The sequence below is a fragment of the Mustela lutreola genome, chromosome 15 (assembly GCF_030435805.1).
Source record: "Mustela lutreola isolate mMusLut2 chromosome 15, mMusLut2.pri, whole genome shotgun sequence".
Taxonomy (NCBI): domain Eukaryota; kingdom Metazoa; phylum Chordata; class Mammalia; order Carnivora; family Mustelidae; genus Mustela; species Mustela lutreola.
The window spans coordinates 44,850,863-44,873,100 of NC_081304.1; the positions used below are offsets into that span (position 1 = coordinate 44,850,863).

The 22,238-nt window shown below is 48.7% G+C and overlaps 1 protein-coding gene across 1 annotated transcript in view; it reads left to right on the forward strand.

Annotated features, from left to right (window-relative positions):
• DOC2B (double C2 domain beta) overlaps nucleotides 1–16,765 on the forward strand; it is a 31,638-nt gene extending 14,873 nt beyond the window's left edge. The window contains exons 6-9 of the mRNA XM_059148389.1: nucleotides 1,779–1,936; nucleotides 11,544–11,625; nucleotides 12,455–12,551; nucleotides 13,222–16,765. Of these exons, the coding sequence (XP_059004372.1) occupies nucleotides 1,779–1,936; nucleotides 11,544–11,625; nucleotides 12,455–12,551; nucleotides 13,222–13,358 (474 nt within the window). The 3' untranslated portion in view covers nucleotides 13,359–16,765. The remainder of the gene's footprint in view (nucleotides 1–1,778; nucleotides 1,937–11,543; nucleotides 11,626–12,454; nucleotides 12,552–13,221) is intronic.
• The last annotated feature ends 5,473 nt before the right edge of the window (nucleotides 16,766–22,238 follow it).

Consider the following 22,238-nt stretch of genomic DNA (forward strand, 5'->3'; position numbering starts at 1 on the left):
GCCTAGAAATTGCAATTTTTAAAAAAATAATGTCAAAAGCAATCATGTTTCCTGTTGTCTGCAGCAGCTGAGCCCACCCAAACACGGTCCATCTGTGTCTCCCCTCCCTCCCCCTCGCTCCTCCTCCTTCCCCCTCCCTGTTCCCATCTCTTGGGAGGCCTGGCCCTGTTCAGAAGGACTGGGAGGCATTGACCAAGAGGCCCCAGGGTCCTGACACCCTCCAGCAGCCCGGTGTTCAGGGCACAATCCTCTTTTTAGGACATTTTTCCCTCCTAGAGGCCTGGGCAAGGGGAAAGCTCAAGAGGATAGAGCCCAGTGGCCAACCTGTCCTTCCCCGGTGGGGCCTGGGCACTGGGACATGTGGCTGGGGCAGGCTGGCCAAGTCAAGCCCTGGGAACAAGTCGGCCTGAAGCCAGAATCCCAGCTCTGCCTTTTTGCATAACTTGATCAAATTTTATTCCCTTGTCACATTCTTTCCTATTCACAGACATTTGTATGATGGGTATAACCTTTTTTAGTTTATTATCTGTCACTAACCAAAACCCAGTTTTTCCAAATGATCTGTGTCACTTGAAGACACCATCAACTCCTACTGTAGTGGTGTTGGAGTTTTGAACCCCAGCATGACACACAGCTGTGTGGGGACAGGAGCGCGCAGGGGTGTGTGTGTGTGTGTGTGTGTGTGCGCACATGTGTGTTTTTTCGGGGATGCAGAATGCGTGTGCGCACAGGTATGTTCCCGCACGTGGCTGGGTGGGAATGTGGGCTTGCCTTGTTTGAATTTGCTCGTGGCTCATCGCTCTGGACCCGGCAACATATGGTGACCGCAGGAGTGCAGTTTAGGGATTGCCGTGACCGTAAAGACACTTCGGTGATACATTTTAGACTGTGTGGTCTGTGAACATTAGTCCTCAGTGAGGACTGAACAGCGCCCAGTTCCACGGGCTTCCTAGGAAATGACCCAGTGTATAACGTTCTATCCCTAGAAAGACGGTTGAAAACACTCCTGCTTGTTTATGATGATTAATTTTCACGCTGCCCCCAAACTAGCACGAGATCACTGTTTAGGGAGACTATCCACACAAAGCCCTAGGCCAGAGGGGCGGGTCGTCCAATCTCGCATGCCCAGTCAGGTCCGTTTATAACAGCGGCCGGCCCTGAGAGGGGCTGAGGCTTCATTTGAACTCAGAGTAAATGCAGCGTCAATTAGTCGTATCTGCTCCGGGTGTGGGAGTTGGGGAAGGTGGCCCTCCCTTGGCCTCCCAGGAGCTCCACCTTCAGAGAGGTGTAGGCATGGCTCCTGCCTCTGAGGAGCCCCATGGGGCATCACGTTAGTGACAGAGGACCATCTGGGCAAAGGGACATGGCTGGGACTTCAGAGAGGCCCTTATAAGGAGGGGCCCTTGGGGCTCTAGCTGGGGGTGTCCAAGGGTGGACGGAGTAAGGAGAAGGAGTTCCAGAACAGCAGGAGCCAGGCGGTGGAAAGTGGCCTCAGGAGGGTAAGGAATGGAAACTCTCAGGGTAGCTGGGGCACCTCCAGCTGAGGTCTGATCCCTGAGGCCTAGACAGCCCCTACTTGCCTCCCTGCCCGCCTTGGGGTTGGCAGTATGTCAAAGCTCTGTCTTCTGGGTGCTCCCCGAGGGGGCCGCAGGAGGCACCTGCAGGGGGCTGAGGCCAGGGTGACTGGCCTTCCCAGCCCCAGGACCACCTCAGTCGCCCATGGCTGAGGGAGGGCATGGGAGCAGGTGAGGACCGCCCGGTGTCTTCCTGCCCAACAGGTGGACAAGACTGAAGACAAGTCCCTGGAGGAACGGGGTCGGATCCTGATCTCCCTCAAGTACAGCTCACAGAAGCAGGGCCTGCTGGTTGGCATTGTGCGCTGCGCCCACCTGGCTGCCATGGATGCCAACGGCTACTCGGACCCCTATGTGAAGACGTGAGTGTGTGGCCCAAGCCAGCCATCTCCTTCCCCCATCCCCTCAGCGTAGCGAACACTGACGGCGCCGGCAGCACAGCAGGCAACTGCACCCATGGGGCCATGTCCTCTGCTGTGCTCCTTTGGCAGCACTGTGGGTTCAGGCTGGTCAGTCCCAGTTCACAGATGAGGAAACTGAGGCCTATGGAACTTGAGTGGCATCCCAGGTCATACAGAGAGAGTAGTTTGCTCCCGACTCTGCATTCAGACCTCACCTTGACTATGACCTCAGGAGGGGCCGTAGCAGGCTGGAGGAGAGGGTGGGCCTGGGCCAGGAGATCCATGAACACGCTCCACCGGGACACAGTGCTGCCCCTGGGCACCCAGCCCCATGCTGCTGTCGCCCACCCTCCTGGCGGGGCTCCCGCTGGTGCTGGCGAGAAACTCGAAGTCAGGGACCTGTGCGAGGCAACAGGGGCCCCAGGTGAGGCTGTGGTCCTTGCTCTGAGAGGAAGGCGTGTGCTGTAGCCCTTCAGAGAAGGAGGAAGCAGGCAGCATGGCGAGCACCATCAGTGCTCTGGGCCTTCCGCAAGTAAAAGATGGATATTATTCTGGGTTCACAGTGAGACTTTCTTGGAGGAGGGGACACAGGGAGGAAGTTGGCTCCACGGAAAGGAGGTATTCCTGTTTAGGTAGAGGAAGAAAGGAGCTAAGACACAGCAACAGGGATGACCTTGGCCTGAGGGGACAGTGAGGAGCTCCAGGTGCCGGAGGCCATGGGAGGCCAGGGCTCCCGACTGCATGACTCTGGGGCTACCATTCCCGCTGGCCGCTGTTCTCTGTCAGTTTTAAAATCCTACTACAGGGGCACCTAGCTGGCTCAGTGAGTGAGTGAGTGATTCTTGAGCTCGAGGTTGTGGGTTCGAGCCCCATGCTGGGTGTACAAACTATTTTGAAAGATTTTATTTTATTTTTTTCTTAAGGATTTATTTATCCGACAGACACAGCGAGAGAGGGAATATAAGCAGAGGAAGTGGGAGAGGGAGAAGCAGACTTCCTGCCGAGCAGGGAGCCCGATGCAGGGTTCGATCTCAGGACCCTGAGATCATGACCTGAGCCTAAGGCAGACACAATGACTGAGCCACCCAGGTGCCCCAAAGATTTTATTTTTAAGTAAAGAAATAAAATCCTGTCACAAAAATGGTGCTGCCACTTTGGAAAACGGGCTGGCAGTTCCTCTAGAAGTTAAACATGTAGTTACTGTGTGACCTACCAATCCCACTCCCAGGTACCTACCCAAGAGACACAGACACACCTGCCCACACAAACGCTCGCGCATGCGCCTTGTAGCAGCATTATGCGCAGTAGACAGAAGGCAACCACCTAGATGTCCATCAACTGACGATTGGAGAAACAGCCACAGGATGGAATGTTATTCAGCTATAAAAAGGAGTGAAGGGGTGCCTGGGTGGCTTGCTCGGTTAAGTGGCTGACTTGATTTTTGGCTCAGGTCCTGATCTGAGGGTTGTGGGGTCGAGACCCTTGTCAGGCTTGAGATGCTCTTTCTCCCGCACCCCATCCCCACATTGTGGTCACTCACTCTCTCTTAAGAAAATTTTTTTAAAGAAGTGAAGTCCTTATTCATGGTATAACATCTCTGAATCTTGAAAAGATTATTGCAAAAGATTAGGCTAACTGAAAGAAACCAAACACAAAGGACCACACCTTACATGATTTCACTTATGTGAAAGTCTGAAATAGGCAAATCCATTGATGCAGAAAGCAGATTAGATTAGTAGTTGCCAGGGGCTGGGGGAGGGTGGGGGTGTGGAGAGGGAGCACCTGGATTTCTTCCTGAGGAGAATAAATGTTCTAGAATTGACTGTGACAACTGCACAACTCTAAATGGACTAAGCCATTCAGTTGTATGCTTTAAAAGGGCACATTCTACAACCTCTGAATCGGATTTTCCTAGAGCTGTTACTTCTTAAAACTCCAAGGTCAAGGGGTGCCTGGGTGGCTCAGTGGGTTAAGCCCCTGCCTTCGGCTCAGGTCATGGTCTCAGGGTCCTGGGATCAAGCCCTAAGCTTTCTGTTCAGCAGGGAGCCTGCTTCTCCCTCTCTCTCTGCCTGCCTCTCTGTCTACTTGTGATCTGTCAAGTAAATAAAAATCTTAAAAAAAACAAAACAAAACTCCAAGGCCACCAAGCCCAGGAGCAGTGCCAGGTACAACAGGAAGCTGACTGGGGTCACTGGGGGAAGGCTGTTCCCCACACATGGCCCCAGGAGGACTACCAGCTTTCCACATTAAAAAAAGGGCGGGGGGATTGGGTCCCCATATCAACCGTTTGCAGAACCGTGATTCCAGTGGATTAGAGACCACTGTGAGGAAATGCCATGACCATTCCAGAGATCAGCAGGAGACACTTTACAACCATTGGAGGGAAGGTCGGTAACACCCAGTCAGCAAGGCCAGTGTACACTCCCTCGGACTGCATGATCTCCCCTCCAGGTCCGTGTCCTAGAAACTCATGTAGGGGTGAAGTGCTGTTCACGGTGGCATTGCCATCGTGGCAGGACACCAGAAACAGCCAAGCAGTCGTCGGCAGGGGAATAGTCGTACATGCATATAATGCAGTCGCATGCCGTTGGGATGGATCCCTTCAGACTGGGTGAATGAACACGGACGGCTCTCCAAGCGTGCTGATCCCAAGAGCAGGCTCCGGAACAGTACGCACAGTATGAGGCGGCGTCTGTACATCTGTGTATCACAGACTCTGCAGAGAATGCCACAGTTGCCGTGTCTCTGGGGCAGGACGGAGGGCGGGCAGCAAAGTGCCCGCATTTGTACTTGTGATGCTGGAGTTCCCATTCGGAAGGAAAGCTAATCCAAAGCCAAAATGGCGGTGAAGTTTTAAAATCTGCTCCGTGTTCACCTGCCCAGGCTGACAGGACTTGCCTGGTCCTGGGCTGGATTAAAAGTTGGGTTCCTTGAGGTAGAATTTGCACACTGGAGGTTTCTCCCTTTGTGGAGGTCCGAGGATGAGGACGTGTGCCATCTCGTTCCCACCACCACAGTCAAGATGCAGAACCTTTTTTTCACCCAAAAAGCTCCCCCAGCCCCAGGCAACCACTGAGATGTTTTCTGTCCCGATGGCTTTGCCTTTTCCAGACTTTCTTATAAAAGCAAACTGCGTATGTGGCCTTTTGAATCCAGCTGCTTGCATCCACGTGGTTCTCTCCAAATACCCGTCCGTAGAGACACCACAAGTTGTTGCTCAGTTCGCTTTATGTGGAAGCACATTTGACTTTCTTTTTCTTTCCTTTTTTTCTGGTGGGTGGGGGGGCGGGTAGTGTTGACACACAACGTTCCATTCATTTCAGGTGCACAACATAGTAACTGGACCACCCTACACACTGCACTCTGCTCACAAGTATAACTGACCTGTCACTATACAACACCGTCACCGCCGCACTGACTGCATTCCCAGTGCTGCGCCTTTCATCCCTGGGCCTATTTCATTCCAGAACTGAAAGCCCGTGCCTCCCACCTCCCTTCACCCATTTTTCCCATCCCTGTGACCACCTCCCTCCCCTCTAGCAATCACCAGTTTGTTCTGTGTTTATCGGGGTCTGTTTATGCTTTATTTTTTTTTAAGATTTTATTTATTTAGGGGTGCCTGGGTGCTCAGTGGGTTAAAGCTTCTGCCTTCAGCTCAGGTCATGATCCCGGGGTCCTGGGATTGAGCCCCACGTGGGGCTCTCTGCTCAGCAGGGAGCCTGCTTCTCCCTCTCTCTCTGCCTCTGTGCCTCCTTGTGATCTCTCTGTGTCAAAAAGAGATTTTATTTAGAGAGGGAGAATCCCCATCAGAGTCCACACTGAGCACAGTGTGACTCGGGGCTCGATCTCACCGCCCGGAAGTCACGACCTGAGCCACAATCAATAGTTGGATGCTTAACCGCCTGAGCCATCCAGCCACCCCCTCCCCTTGGTATTTCTTGAGGCACCTCTAGATGCTTTTCCACAGTGGTTGCCCCGATTTCCATCTCCACCAACAGTGCATGGAGTTTCCTTTTTCTCCACGTCTTTGTCCATACTTGTTACTCCTTATCTTTCTCATACTGGTCATCCCGACAGGCGTGAGGCAATAGCTCCTCGTGGTTTTGATCTGCATCTCCCTGGTGCTGTGTGATGTCAAGTATCTTTCCCTGTCTGTTGTCCAGCTGGGTGTTGTCTTTGAAAAAAACAGACTATTCTGCTCCCTTTTTCTTCGGCTACTTTTGGTGCTGAGTTGCATAAATTCTTTATACGTTTTGGTATTCAGCCTAACAGATATATCATTTGCAAATATCCTCTCATTCAGTAAGTTTCATTTTGTTGATAGTTTTCTTTTGTTCAATGTAGTCCCAGTAGCTTATTTTTGCTTTTGTTTCCCTTGCCTAAGGAGACACGTCCAGAAAAATGTTGCTAAGGCTAAGGTCGGAGAGATTGCTGCTTACATTTTCTTCTAGAAGTTTTATGGTTTCAAGTCTTATATTTATAAGTCTTTAACCCATTTTGAGTTTTTGTATGTGGTGTTAAAAAAAAAAGTGGTTCAGTTTTCTCGGCACCATTTATTGAAGAGACTGTCTTTCCCCCATTGTATAGTCTTGCTTCCTTTGTTTTATATTAATTGATCATCTAAGCATGGGTTTAATTATGGGCTCTCTATTCTGTTCCATTGATGTATGTGCCTGTGTTTGTACCAGTACCATATTGTTTGTTTTGGTTTGTTTGTTTTAGCGAGCGTGAGTAGGGGTTGGGGAGGCAGAGGGAGAGAGAGAATCCCAAGCAGGCTGCACACCCAGTGCAGAGCCCAACATGGGGCTCAATCTTATGACCCTGGGTTCACGACCCGACCTGAAATCAATCCAAACACCTAACTGACTGAGCCACCCAGGTGGCTCAACGCCCTGGGATTCTTTTCTTTCTTTCTTTCTTTCTTTTTTAAGATTTTATGTATTTGACAGACGGAGATCACAAGTAGGCAGAGAAGCAGAGAGAGGAGGAAGCAGGCTCCCTGCTAAGCAGAGAGCCCGATGCAGAACTCGATCCCAGGACTCTGGGATCATGACCTGAGCCGAAGGCAGAGGCTTTAACCCATTGAGCCACCCAGGTGCCCCATCTGGGATTCTTTTCTTAATTTCTCTTTCTGCTAATGCACTATTAGTGCATAGAAATGCGACAGATTTCTGTGTATTAATTATGTATCCTGCAACTTCACTGAATTCACTTATTCTGGCAGTTCTTTGCTGGACTCTTTAGAGTTTCCTCTGTATAGAATCATGTCACCTGCTAATAGTGACAGTTTACTTCTTCCATAACAGTATGGATACCTTTTCATTTCTTATATGATTGCTGTGCCTAGGACTTCTAGTACTGTGTTGAATAAAAATGACAAGTGCCCTTGTTTTGTTCCTGATCTAAGAATAAACACTCTCAGGTTTTCACCAAATATGATGTTAGCTGTGGGTTTGTCTTGGAGTGTCTTTGTCTGGTTAGGGTATCAGGCTAATACAGTGTTCACAGAATGTATTGGGAGACTTTTCTTCTTCCATTTTTTGGGATAGTTTAAAGAGAATAGGTGTTAACTCCTCCTTAAATGTTTGGTAGAAATCACCTCTGAATCCATCTGGTCCTGGACTTTTGTTTGTTGGGAGTGATTTTTTGATTGCTGATTCAACTTCATTACTAGCCATCGGTCTGTTCAGATTTTTATCTTTTTCATTAGTTTTGGAAGATTGTATGCTTTTCAGAAACTTACTGATTTCTGCAAGGTTGTCTAATTTGTTGGCATGTAATTTTTCATAGTAATCTCTTGTAATCATTTGTATTGCGGTCAGTTCCTTCATTTCTTTATTTTCCTTTTTTCAAAAATTATGTTAGTCACCATACAATACATCATTAGTTTTTTGTTGTTGTTGTTGTTGTTTTTTATTTGTCAGAGAGAGAGAGAGCGTGAACACAGGCAGACAGAATGGCAGGCAGAGGCAGAGGGAGAGGGAGAAGCAGACTCCCTGCCGAGCAAGGAGCCCGATGTGGGACTCGATCCCAGGACGCTGGGATCATGACCTGAGCCGAAGGCAGCTGCTTAACCAACTGAGCCACCCAGGCGTCCCCATCATTAGTTTTGACGTAGTGCTCCATGATTTCTTTTTAAAAGATTTTATTTATTTGACAGAGAGAGATCACAAGTAGGCAGAGAGGCAGGCAGAGAGAGGAGGAAGCAGGCTCCCTGCTGAGCAGAGAGCCCCATGTGGGGCTCGATCCCAGGACCCTGGGATCATGACCTGAGCCGAAGGCAGACACTTAACAACTGAGCCACCCAAGTGCCCCTGATTTCTGTCTTCTTAAATGTAGAGTTTTTTAAGTATTTTTTTTTTAACTTGAGAGAGCAGGGGGATGGGCAGAGGGAGAGAGAGGAGAGAGAGAGAGAGATTCCCATGCTGAGCGTGGAGCCTGACATGGAGGTCCATCTCACAACCCTGAAAGCATGACCTGAGCTAAAATCAAGAGTCAGACACTTAAATGACTGAGCCACCCAGGCGCCCCTTAAATGTTTTGTGGCCTGACAGATGATCAGTCCTGGAGAATGTTCCATGTGTGTTGAAAAGAATTCTGAAAAGAATGTGTGTTGTCTTGTTTTTAGATGGAAAGCTCTGTACATGTCTGTTAAGTCCGTCTGGTCTAATGTGCCATTGAAAGACACTGTTTCCTTATTGATTTTCTGCCTGGCGATCTACCTATTGATGTAATTGGGGTGTTAGTCACCTACTATTATTATATTACTTTCTTCTTTATGTCTGTTCATATTTGCTTTATGCATTTAGATGCTACAATGTTGGGTACATAGATATTTATAACTATTGTATTTTCTTGTTGGATTGACCCCCTCATCATTTTAGAATGTCCTTGTCTCTTCTTAGTCTTTGAGTTAAAATCTATCTTGTCTGTCAGTAAGTATTGCTACCCCAGCTGCCCCCCTACTCGTGCTCACCTTCACCCCTGCTTCCATTGCCATGGCATATCTTTTCCCATCTTTTCATTTTCGGTCTCTGTCTTTAAATCTGAACTGAGTATCATGTAGACAGCATATGGATGAGTCAAGTCCTTTTTATCGATTCTGTCACCCTGTCTTTTGATTGGAGTATTTAGACCATTTAGACTTAAAGTCATTACTGATAGGTGTGCACTTACTGCCATTTTGTTAAGCGTTTCCTATTGGTTTTTGTGAATTTCCAGCTATTGATGACTGCCTACAGCTGCTAAAGAACAGGTGTTTGTGTGGATCTGTCTTCATTTCTCTCTCCCACCCCAGCTTCCTTCAATACCTATTCTGTAGTGTGTTTATATTGAACTAGTATTATTTATGTAACAAGAATCAGTAACGAGATACCACTTTTTGCCTTTCAAACCAGCAAGGATTTTTTTTTTTAAATACCTAGACATCTGTACCTCTAATTCCCTTAACCTATGTCACTTTTCCCTCCCCTCTGGCAACCACCAGTTTGTTCTCCGTTTATGAGGATGATTCTGCTTTTTTGTGCATTTGCTTTGTTTTTCAGATTTCATATGGAAGTGAAATTATAGTGTTTGACTTATTTCACTTAGCATAACACCCTCTAGGTCCATCCATTTTGCCACAGATCGTAGTATCTCACCCGGTCCTACGGTTACTGCTGCAGTGGCTGTGCATGTGTGTATACATGTGCTTATACAAACACACCTACATATGCTCTGTGTGTACAGACACATATATGTATACACACATGCACACATGCGCCACATCTTCTTTCTCCATTCAGCCATCAGTGGACACTTGGGTTGCTTCCATCATTTGGCTGTTACATATAATGCTTCAGTAAACACAGGAGTAGATATAGCTTTTTGAATTAGTGTTTTCATTTTCTTTGAGTAAATACCCAGTAATGGAATTTGGTGCTTCTAGTTTTAATCTCTTGAGGAGTCTCCATACTGTTTTCCACGGTGGTTTTCCACCAATTTACATTTCCCACCAACAGTGAATGAGGGTTCCCTCTTCTTCACACCTTTTTTTTTTTTTTTAAGATTTCATTTATTCATTTGACAGAGTAAATGAGCACAAGCAGGGAAAGCAGCAGGCAGAGGGACAGGGAGAAGCAGGCTCTTGCCTAGCAGGGAGCCCAATGCGGGGCCTGATCTGAGGACCCTGGGATCATAACCTGAGCTGAAGGCAGACGCTTAACCATCTGAGCCACCCAGGCGCCCCTCCTTGTCTCCACATCTTCGCCAACAATGGCGTCTTGTCTTTTTGATACTGGCCATTCTAACTGGTGTGAGGTGGTACCTCATCATGGTTTTGATTTCCATTTCCCTGTCGATTATTGGTTTCATGTATCTGTTGCCATCTGTATGTCTTCTTTAGAAAAATGTCTTTTCAGGGACGCCTGGGTGGCTCGGTTGGTTAAGCAGCTGCCTTCGCCTCAGGTCATGATCCCAGCGTCCTGGGATCGAGCCCACGTTGGGCTCCTTGCTCAGCAGAGAGCCTGCTTCTCCCTCTGCCTCTCTGTCTGCCTGTGCTCACTCTCTCAGACAAATAAATAAATAAAATCTTTAAAAAAAGAAAAAAAGTCTTTTCAGGTTCCCTGCCCATTTTTAAATCAAATTATTTGGGGGGTTTTTTGATATTGAGTTGTATAAGTTCTTTATATATTTTGGGTATTAGCCCCTTGTCTGATAAACCATTTGCAAATATCTTCTCTTATCCGGTAAGTTGTCTTTTCAATTTATTGGTTTTCTTTGCTGTGCAGAAGCTTTTCATTTTAGTGTATCCCCACTAGTTTATTTTTTGCTTTTGTTTCCCTTGCCTGCGGAGACCACCCATAAATATGTTACTAAGGCTGAGGTTCAAGAGATTACTGCAAACCAGCAAGGATTTTTAAGGCAATGATACTCAGCTTTGTTGACCACACTGAGCCTCATCTATATGGCCTTTTCAGAGGACAGTTTTGCGTAATGAAGGAAGAAGTTTGATACATGTGTGCCTTTGAGTGGGTAATTTCACTTCTAGGGACTCAGCCATTCAACAGATGTTTGCTGACCTACCCAGTGTACTGAGCTCCCAGCAGGGTGCCAGGTGTAGGCCCCACCCCCAAAGCACTCTCAAGTGTTTCTTCAGGGACAGGGTAAGAAGTTCTGCAAAAAACTCCTGCCCCAGCTTCTGAGTACCAGCCCGGTGCTGAGCAGCTGTGTGACCTGAGGCAAGTGCCTCTACCTCTCTGAGCTTCTCTAACAAGGGACCAACTCTGCTAAAAATGTTTTTCTGGTGGGAAACGAAAGCTTTATGAAATTAGACTTCCAGAAACAAGGAAAAACCTCCAGGGGAGAAGGGGACTCCGTGGTTAACTTCAGAAATGGGCGTGGACAGAAGTCTAGGTGACAAAGGAACCACTTGCTTCTCCCACTAACCTTTGCCACAGAGTGGTGCTGGGGTAGCTTATGACGGGTAGGAACAGGAGGCCCAGGGAACAAAAAGCTCTTCCAAGCCCTGCTGGCTCCAGCTGTACCCATAGCTTCTCACCACACTCTCATTGGTTGGTTATAATTCCAGATACCTGAAGCCAGATGTGGATAAGAAATCTAAACATAAGACAGCAGTAAAGAAGAAGACCCTGAACCCTGAATTCAATGAGGTACAAGGGGCTGGTGAAGCTGCTGGGAAGTTGCTTGCACTCCCCTAGGGGTAGGGAGACTAAGGGGACTGGGTTTTCCAAGGGCTACTGTGGGAACCCAGAGGTGGGAGGGGTCACCAGGAGAGAACCTGCCACCCGGGGCAGGAGAGAGACAGGCCAGGGTGGTAGAGATGGAGGGGCAGGGAAGACTGCAAAGCTCTTCTGAGGACTATATTCATGAGACGTGGCAAGGTAGGATGTGGAGGGGGGATCAGGGCACCCAACAGCAAGAAGGGCAGTGCAAATGAGATGGAGAAAGCTCTGTGTGGGATGGGAGAATGTGAGATGCCCCAGAGCCTTGAGGTCTGGTCCAGATGGATCCGTAGGTCCTCAGCCTGGGGAGCAGATACATCTGGAGAGGAGCAGAGGGGCCTAGGGCAGAGCCGAGTGATTGAGTGAAGGGGATACCAGATGTCAGATCATCCCAGGAGCCTGTGGAAGACAGAGTTGCACAAAGAAGGGAGTGGTGAGCAGAGTCAGACCCCCAAGACAGGCCAAGCACACCAAGGCCAGCATGTGTGTATTGATCTGCCAGGCTCTTGGGGGATGATCTGGAGAGAGCAGCTTCAGTGACAGAGAAGCAGGTAGGAGGGTAGGGGACTCTGAGGACCCCAACCAGACTCTCAGGCAGAAGCGGGTGGAGTGGGTGAGAATCTACCCTTGTCTGACCACCCTCCCCTCCATTCCTCTCTCCTTCCACTCATGTATCCCCTTGCCACACCTCGGAGCCTTCCTGTCCAAGTTCCAGGCCCTGTGGTGCTGACCCTGACTCTATTCTTCTGGCCACCAGGAATTCTGTTATGAGATTAAGCATGGGGACCTGGCCAAGAAGACCCTGGAAGTCACGGTTTGGGATTATGACATTGGAAAATCCAACGATTTCATTGGTAAGAGCACACAGTGAGAATGCTGTTTGGCTTCATGGTCTATTCTGGGTTCATAGAGGGCAATGGCCTTGAATCCAGGACATAGCCCCTCCTTTCCTGGCCTCTACGGCCCCAGTTTTCCCCAGACTATCTGCCCTCAGACACAGGGGGCCTCAGACCTTATCCAGCCTGACTCCATGTGACAGAGGAATAGAGAGGCCTGGGAGGGTCACACAGAAGTCTGTGGTGGGAGAGGGGTGAGAGGTGATGATGGTCAGTGCTTTGGCCTGTACTCAGCCCCCGTGGCCCTGAACTCCTGGTCAGTTTCATGGCTGTACATAGAAGAACTGTGCCCAGCCCTTGGCCCTTAACATAGGACATTGTCCTTCACCCCCTCTCCCCCTGCCCATGCATCGCTCCGGTCCCGGAGAGGGGAAGGACAGGATCCCAGGGCCCTGACTGGGCAGGGGAAGAGAGGGCAGGCTAAGAGTATGGCATGTGGTCAGACCACTGCCCACCCTCAGAGTCTGGTGGGCAGGGTAGAGAGTAGAGCCTTGGCATAAAGAATCTGGAGAGGGTGGTTTTGGGGTAGGGGCTCTGGGTCCAGAGGGACAGTCTTATGGGAGCACTTGTCTGCAGGCCCCTGGGAGTCACCGTGTCCCCGGCTACCCACTTGGCTCTGTTTTTGCAGGCGGCGTGGTCCTGGGCATCAACGCTAAGGGTGAGCGCCTGAAGCACTGGTTTGACTGCCTGAAAAACAAGGACAAGCGGATAGAGCGCTGGCACACGCTCACCAACGAGCTCCCAGGGGCTGTGCTCAGCGACTGACCAGCCCCCACCTGCTGCCGCACCCACCCCTGCCTGTCTCCTGGCCCAGCACCAGCCTGGCCCTGGGCCTCCTCAGCTGCCACCAAGGGCCTCGGCCCTCATCTCGGGGGAGAGCCGGGGTGCCTGCTCGGACACTGAGCCACTGCGGCCCCTGCTTGGAGGCTGTGGAGGGCTCAGCCACTCCTAGGGACAGCAAGGCCAGAGAGCTGGGCCTGCTTTTGGCCCCCACCCCAGGGAAGGGAATGGGGTCATCCAGGTGGTGAGGGCCTTACTGGAGGTCAGCAGTAAGTCACGGGGACCCCAGGCTGAGAGAACAGGAGTGCAGGGGCGCTTTGGCAGGGCCAATGAGAACTCCCGAGAGAGACATTAGGGAGAGGGGCATGCGGGGGAAGGAGATTTGGGAAATCATTCCCAAAAGGAGGTTCTTACTACATCTGTTCATCTCTGGCATTACTGGGCAGGTGGGAAAAAGCTGACCCAAGAGCAGGGAGTATGGTAAAGTTCCAACTTTACTGAACATGGGCAACTGGCAAGCACTTCACTCAATGATGCAACAACCCATTGGAGATGAATGAGACCCAGGGCCTGCCTCTGAGTTCCTTGTCTAATCAAGGAGCTAAAAACAAACCACTACAATGGGGAATGAGGAATACCAAGGCCAGGCTGACATACCTGTGAGTGCCATGGACTCTGACCCTTCTGAGAGGCAGGGAGGGCTTCCCCGAGGAGGTGATGCTTCAGCAAGGTCTTGAAGGGTGAGTGGAGCTTCTGGGCAGCCGAAGTATAATGGCAATGTGTGCCGTGGGAATGATCTGTAAAAGCCTAGACAGGAGAGGCTGGTGAATGGGCTAGGGTCATTGTGCAAGACCTGGGGACTCACGCTGGAGACAGTGTGTTAGGACAGGAGTGGGGCTTAGAGGTAACATCACCCACCCCTGCCTGCCAGGCCAGCCCCAGCTCATAGCTTTGGAGGAACTGAGGGAAGCACTGTGGTGAAACTGATCTTGGGGCATGGTTAAGTTCAGTCTTCAGACCCAATTCTCCCACCTTTAATCTTGCTCCTCCCAAGGAACCTGGAGGATGGATTCTGCCTCTCAGCTTAAGCATGAGGTCAGCTGTAATCAAGAAAAGGGTCCCCAGCCCCCCCTTTTTTTTTCATGAAAAGAAGCAAAAAGTCCTCATCTTGACCCTCTTCTTCCTTTCACCCACCCCCCACATCTGAGTTCAGGCCTGGGGAGTGAGAAATCCGGGTGAATGCCCACATATCCTGGCCTTATTGTGGCCCCTGATGTCCCTTTCAGGAGTGCTGGGTGGCAGTCCAGGGCCTCCTTTCTGAGAGGCCTATGAGGCTGGCTCCTCGCTCCAAGAGCTGAGAGAAACACCCTGCTTGGTGGGCCTGGCACCCTGAGTCAGATTGAGGGCATCAGAATTTGGGGGCCAAGATGTGAAGTCCCAAGTTTTTCCTGCCTACCAAGGGGCCTTCAAGACTGCTGTATGAACAAATGCAGAACCAGGGAATTTCTTTGTTTGCCCCAGCACTGCACTAACAGAAAACAGAGCCCCAGAGAGGGAAAGTGACCTTCCTGAGTGAGGCCTCCAACCCTGCCACAGCTGGGGTAGGCCAGGCTTCCAGGTCCCTGCCTCACCCCCAGCCCAGAGCTCTGGACACCATGCTTCAAGCAAAGGAGGGTGCTGGGCTCCTGCACCAGAGGTCTGTCCTGTTAGCTGCCTGCCTGGGGCTCAGCCCTGCCTGCTGCAGACACAAAGCACATCACCATCTGAGGCCTAGGGTGATGATTCAAATCCCACCAAGTGCCCATCAGCCCTTTCCCAGTCTGCTGGGACAACAGCACTCCAGCCCCCACACCGCACTTGGCAACTTGGCTGGCCACAGAGCCTTGGTTTTCCTGTCCTTGAGGCGGCTTTGTGTATGTTAAGGGTTTTACATGCACTGTCTTAATGAATTTTTCACAATTCTAGGAGGTGGGTTTGTCCTCATTTGGCAGATGAAGAAACAGATTCAGAGAGGCTGAGTAGTTTGTCAATGTCACACAGTGGGGAAAGGGCAAACCAGGCCTCAGCCCAGGTCCTGTGACTGCCACACCCTCTGGTTGTCTGGGAGATCATACTCCCCAGTCCTCTCTCTCCTGGGCTGTGGAGGGCTCAGCAAACAGAAGACTTGGGAAGCTCTGATGAAGGGGATGCCTGATGAGAGCTGCCTCATCCCCTAGATGGCTGTGAAATCACTGATCCACTTGGAGCTTTCTCAGAGGTCCCCACTGTCCAGGCCCAGAACTCAGCTATCCCTCCCTAACCTCTGCGTCTGTGGGTCAGGCCTTCCTCTTCCTGGGGGTTGAGGCAAGGGCTCCTCTTTTCTCCACAATGCCAGAATGGGGGGAACCTCTGGGGGACTAAGAAAAGAGACAGCTTATTTTTGAGGGACCTCCTGGCTGTGAGCCCCTGGATACCTGCTAGCTTTGCCTCTTGGAGGGCCTCATTAGGAAAGGAGCTGCAGTGCTGCTTTGGGAAGATACTGAAATGTTGAATGACAAGGCTAGAAGGGACCATGAGTCTACCAGGGAAACTGGGGCCCAGAGAGTGTAAGAAGCCCATTTAGGGCTCCCTACTGCCCACCCCAGGCTGTGCCAGGGTAGACTTGTTCCTGCAAGATGGTCCCAGGAGACCACAGGGACAGGATGGAAGATGGGTCTTCTGAACAACCAGCCTAAGTGGAGGGTGGGGCATTTAGAGAGGAGCACCCCCCCCCACCCCCGCACCCCCCAGGGAGTGAGGGAATCTTCACCAGGACTCTGGCACTGCTCCTGACCCCTTGCAGATTGTATTTCTTTTAAAGCTCTTTTGGAAGCTCCAGTCATCAGCTCTGCCTTTGACCTCAAACTGGCATCTTTTCTTTGGTCTGTCAGCCCCACACAAAGACGGGATCGTTGATGCCTCTCCCCACCCCCCAGGAAAAAGTGATCCCAAAGTCTGGTGTCCCTCACCAGGAAGTCGCCCGACGGCACGCTGCATCCTCCTCCAACCCCGCCTCCCACCGCCACACTAGCCAATCCCTGACGGGCCCATCTTCCACCCTGAAGCGGTAACCTCCTGACCCCTAGCGGCGAGAGCGAGGAACTGCCCCTCCCGGCCCGTGCATGTCCCACCGTTTTCTTCCCAAACCGAGACAACCTCCCGATGCATGGACTCTGGCTGTCGTCGACGCAGACTCGTGCACTGCTTAACACCGTTTTGCTACCATGTGGCGGCTGCAGAAAACGTCCTTAAACTGAAGCCCCACACACAATTTTTGTACTTTTCATCTGACCTCGAGGTGTCCTTTTTAAGTTTTATTTGTTAATATTTATAATGACCTATAATTCAAAAGTAAATGAAAACGTTCACTGCAATCTCATTGGCTTGAGAGACTCCTTTAAAAAGATTTCGATGAGGGGCGCCTGGGTGACTCAGTGGGTTAAAGCCTCTGCCTTCGGCTCAGGTCATGATCCCAGAGTCCTGGGATGGAGCCCCACATTGGGCTCTCTGCTCGGCCGGAAGCCTGCTTCCCCCTCTCTGCCTGCCTCTCTGCCTACTTGTGATCTATCAAGTAAATAAATAAAATCTTAAAAAAAAAAAAAAAAAAAAGATTTCAATGAAAGGACCGGAAAGAACGAGAGAATGGCAACTGAGGCTCACTCAGCACATTGTCTCCCTTAACTCTTCACCAAGCACTCATTAGAAGTGGGTCTCAAGTTACAAACAGGAAAACTAAGGCTCAGAGAGGTTAAATATCCATGCTGAATCACACAACTGGTAAGTGACACAACCAGGATTCAACTAATGCCAAGACTTTTTATACCCGGATCAGCATGCCATGGTGTCAGCCACTCATTCAACGAACAGCTGTGGAGTATTAACGACCACCAGGCCCTGCTCCAGGCACCTGGGCCAGATACCTCAGCAAGACAGCCAACAAACAATAAATCTAGCATGTTAAAAGATGGCAATAGGGGTACCTAACCGGCCCCATCAATGGAGCTTGTAACTTGATCTCTGGCTCATGAGTTTGAGTCCCACATGGCACGTAGAAATTACTTAAAAAAAAAAGGTTGGGAACGGGGTTTGGGTTAAACAGGTAGGTGAGGCAGTTCTCCAAAGGTTACTTTTGAGCTAAGACATAGAGGGTTGGGGGACGGAGCTGTGGAGATACCTGGAGTGGAATGTTTTAGGCGGGGGTGGGGGGGATGGCCAGTGTCCCTAGTGATAAGGGCAGGTGTGGCATGACTGAGAATAGCAGAGGCTAGTGGGGCCAGAGCAGGGTGGGGCAAGGGAAGAGCCCTAAATGAGAGCACAGAACAGGGGACCAGATGACTTTATAAAGATTGGTTTTCACTTTGTGTGAGATGAGAGCTTATTTCAGTTCTGGCAGAAGACAAACTGATAGTCTCTGGGCTATTTCACCACAGTGAAGGCAGCAAACCTCACATAAGTCCAGAGAAGAGAAGAGAACACTCAGGGATGCCTGGGCAGCTCAGTCAGTATCTGCCTTCAACTCAGGTCATGATTCTGGAGTACTGGGATCAAGCCCCACATTTGGCTCCCTGCTCAAAGGGGAGTCTGCTTCTCCCTCTGCTCCTCTCCTGCTCATATTCTCTCCTCTCCCTTTCTCTCTCTGTCATTCCCCCTCTCAAATAAATAAAATCTTTAAGAATCATTTGAGGAGGGGCGCCTGGGTGGCTCAGTGGGTTAAGCCGCTGCCTTCGGCTCAGGTCATGATCTCAGGATCCTGGGATCAAGTCCCGCATCGGGCTCTCTGCTCAGCAGGGAGCCTGCTTCCTCCTCTCTCTCTCTGCCTGCCTCTCTGCCTACTTGTGATCTCTCTCTGTCAAATAAACAAATAAAATCTTTAAAAAAAAAAAAAAAAGAATCATTTGAGGAAGGGCAATTAGTTCTTATTCTATTTCAGCAGAAAGGGACTTAAGGACTCTAAGAAAATAATAGGAACCAGAAAGAAGGTGTCAGAACTGAAATATCAGCAGCCATAACACCCATATAGAACTCTCAGACATGCAGACTACTTTGTTACACCCATTTAATCCTCGTGATTATGATATGGTTTCAATCCCCATTTTGTAGGAAAACTGAGGAACAGAGGACCATGATCAAGGAATAATTAAAAGGTAGAGCTGGGGTTTGGGCCCAAGCCTTGTGGCCCAAGAACTCATACTATCAATCTCTACCCTGTGCTGCTATAAGAAGAAAATGGTGTTGCCAGGTCTAGTGGAAGATGGCTGGGTCCCCCTAGGTTTCTTGTAGGTTCAGCCTTCTTCATTCCCCAAGCTCCCAGAACTAGCAGGGTCCTGCTTGGCCAGGAAAGATTTTCCAGGGCTCTCTCTCAGGGTCCTTGCTGTCATCTTGACCAAATGTGATGCTCACCTCTGCTCAGTGGGTCCCTATCTGTCATAGGACCCAATTCCCTTCTGTGTGTGACCTGGACACAGGTAGTCAAGATCTCTTTTCTGGAGAATATGCTGAACTGGGAGCACAGCACTTGTGTGGCCTTCCAGGAGCTATCTGTGAGCCAATGAAATTACTACTTTGTGAGAATCAGAAAACTGAGAAATCAAGATCTCTCAGAGCCTCCTGGGTTTTTTTCACTTGCTCTGTACCTTCCTCCATCCTGCCTCCGTCAGCACAGGCTTTCTGATTCATCAGTACATAAATGATCCAAAATGGTGGCCTCAGCCCCAAGTCAGGGTAGCTTTTCAGCCACTGCTACCTAGGAAAAGTTTTCTGACTCCTATTTAGCTTCTCAGGAGAGAAATGACTCAGTTCAGATTATAACTTACCTCCTTGGGGTCAAAGGGCCAGGGAGTGAGGTTACATGATAAAACCATGGCTATGGGCGAGGCACACAGGGTCAAGCAAGTATTTCAAAAGAAGTCCCTAAGTCAGTAGGAAAAGAGGAAGAGGTGCCAGCCACGGGAAGAAAGGGGGACAAAAGTGAAAAAGCATCAGCATAGTATTCTAGGGCAGTAACCATTCAAAAAGCAAAGATTGGTAAACAACCAAAACACTAAAGAAACAAGGAATTGACCTAACTTCCATTATGGCCCATCTGAAGGCTAGAAAGTCATGTAGCCATTTCCATTTTTAATTATAAACATGGTGAAATGTCTTGGAAATTCATAATAGAAAGTGAAGGGAACAAAGAAAAATTAAAATTGAGTGTAGACAACAGCAAAAATACAGAAAAAGCCTCAATTGTCCATCAACAGATGAATGGATGAAGATGTGGGGCGCGTGTGTGCGCGTGTGCGCGCATGCACACACACACACACACACACACACACACGAATATTACGCAGCCATCAAAAATGAAATTTTACCATTTGCAACGCAGTGGATGGAACTAGAGGGTATTATGCTAAGTGAAATAAGTCAGAGAAAGACAATTATAACCTGATCTCACTAATACGTGGAATTTGAGAAACAAGGCAGAGGATCACAGGGGAAGAGAGGAAAAAATGAAACAAGAAGAAACCAGAGAGGGAGACAAACCATAAGAGACTCTTAATCTCAGGAAACAAACTGAGGGTTGCTGGAGTGGAGTGGGGGTGGAAGGGATGGGGTGGCTGGGTGATGGACACTGGGGAGGGTATGTGTTGTGGTGAGTGCTGTGAATTGTATAAGACTGATGAATCACAGACCTGTAGCCCTGAAACAATACATTATATGTTAATAAAAAAGATTCAAAATGCAAAATAAATAAATATAAGTAAATAAAATTGAGTGTAGAGGATAATCCTTCTCAATTATTTCACTGTGAAAAAATTATTTCATTGTGGTAAAATATAAATAAAATTTTTCATTTTAGGTTGTGAGGGCAGTTTGGTTGTGACATCTATCACCCTACTGATCACCAAAGTTGACTCAGCTGATCTGGCTGGCTAGGCAGGTGTCTCCTTCCTCCTCCACCGCTCCCTGTGTGTCCCTCCAAAGCTTTTGAGCCCAAAGAGGACAACTTTCCCTGACGGAGGAGGCCCGTTCTTCAGTCAAGGGTATATAAGTAGCTGTGCTCACCTGCTGGAACCTCCAAACCAGCTTTCAAGATCCATTCATAGGAAAACATAAGGTAGTCAGGCTTCCAAGACTCCAGACACATCCAAATGAGGCACCACATGTGGCAGTCTGCCTTTCTTTCGGGAAAAAAAAAGCATTTTAACCATTTTTAAGTTGACAATTCACTTGTATTAAGTACATTCATAATCTGGTACAACCATCACAACTAGTTCCAGAAGTTTTTCATCATCCCAAACGGATACACTGTACTCATTAAACAAAAGAACTCCCTATTACCCACCCCCCCAACTCAGCCCTTGGTATCCTCTATTTTACTGTCTTTATGAACTGCCTATTCTAAGTACCTTATATAATTGGAATCACATACTTGTTTTGTTATGACTGGCTTATCTCATTTAGCATAATATTTTCTAGTCTCCTCCATGTTGTAGTACTTATCAGAACTTTGTTCCTTTTAGGACTGAAAAAGATGAGTATACCCCATTGTGTTTATCCGTATTCACCTGTATGGTTTTTTAAGTAAGCTCTGTGCCCCAAGTGGTGCTTGAACTCATGATCCTGAGAACAAGAGTCATATGCTCTACTGACTGAGCGAGCCAGTCAACCCATCATTCATCTGTTGCTGAATACTTGGGTTGTTTCCATCTTTTGGCTCTTATGAATAATGCTGCTAGGAACATTGTACAGGTATCTAAGTCCCTGCTTTTGGTTCTTTGGGTCTATGCCTAGGTGTAGAATCATTGGGACATATGGTGAATCAACATTTAACTTTTTGAGGATCCACCAAACTGTTCCCCACAGTGGCTACATAATACATCCTACTAGCAATGCACAAAGGCTCTATCTTCTCCACATCCTCACCAAAACTTACTATTGTGTTTGCCTTTATAATAGCTGTCCTAATGGATGTAGAGTGGTATCTTACTGTGGCTTTTTCATTTACCTCATGACTGGTGAGGTTGAGAGTATTTTCATGTGCTTATTGGCCATTTTTATACCTTCTTTGCAGAAATGTCCACTTAAAGTCTTTGCCCATTTTTGAATTTTCTTTTCATTGTTGAATTGTGGGCTATTCTTTGTTCTGGATATTAATCCCATATCAGATATATAACTTATAAATGTTTTATCCTATTCCATGGGTTCTTTTCACTCTTGATAGTCTCCTTTGATCCACAATATGTTCTTCATTTTAAGACTAATTTAGGGGCACCTAGATGGCTCAGTCAATTAAGTGTCTGCCTTTGGCTCAGGTCATGATCCCAGGGCCCAGGGACTGAGCCCCACATCAGGCTCCCTGCTCAGTGGGGACCCTGCTTCTTCCTCTCTCCATGCCAGTCCCCCTGCAGGTTCTGTCAAATAAATAAAATCTTTTTAAATTCTAATTTATTTTCTTTTGTTGCCTGAGGTTTTTGCTAAGATATCATCACCAAATCCAACATCATGAAGTTTGCCCATGTTCTCCTAAGAGTTCTTTTGTTTTTGTTTTCTTTTTTAGTATTTATTTGAGAGAGCATGCGAGGGCACAAGCAGGGTGGGCAGAGGGAGAGGGAGAAGCAGGCTCCCGCTGATCAGGGAGCCCAACACAGGGCTCCATCCCAGGACCCTGGGATCATGACCTGAGCTTATAGCAGATGCTTAACTGACTAAGCCACCCACATGACCCTCTTCTAAGAGTTCTATGGTTTTAGCTCTTAAGTTTGTTTTCCCCTCAGTTTTTCTGTATGGTAAATGTCTAACTTCATTCTTTGCTTGTGGATATCCAGTTTTCCTATCTTTTCTTCAAGTTCATTGATCCTTCCT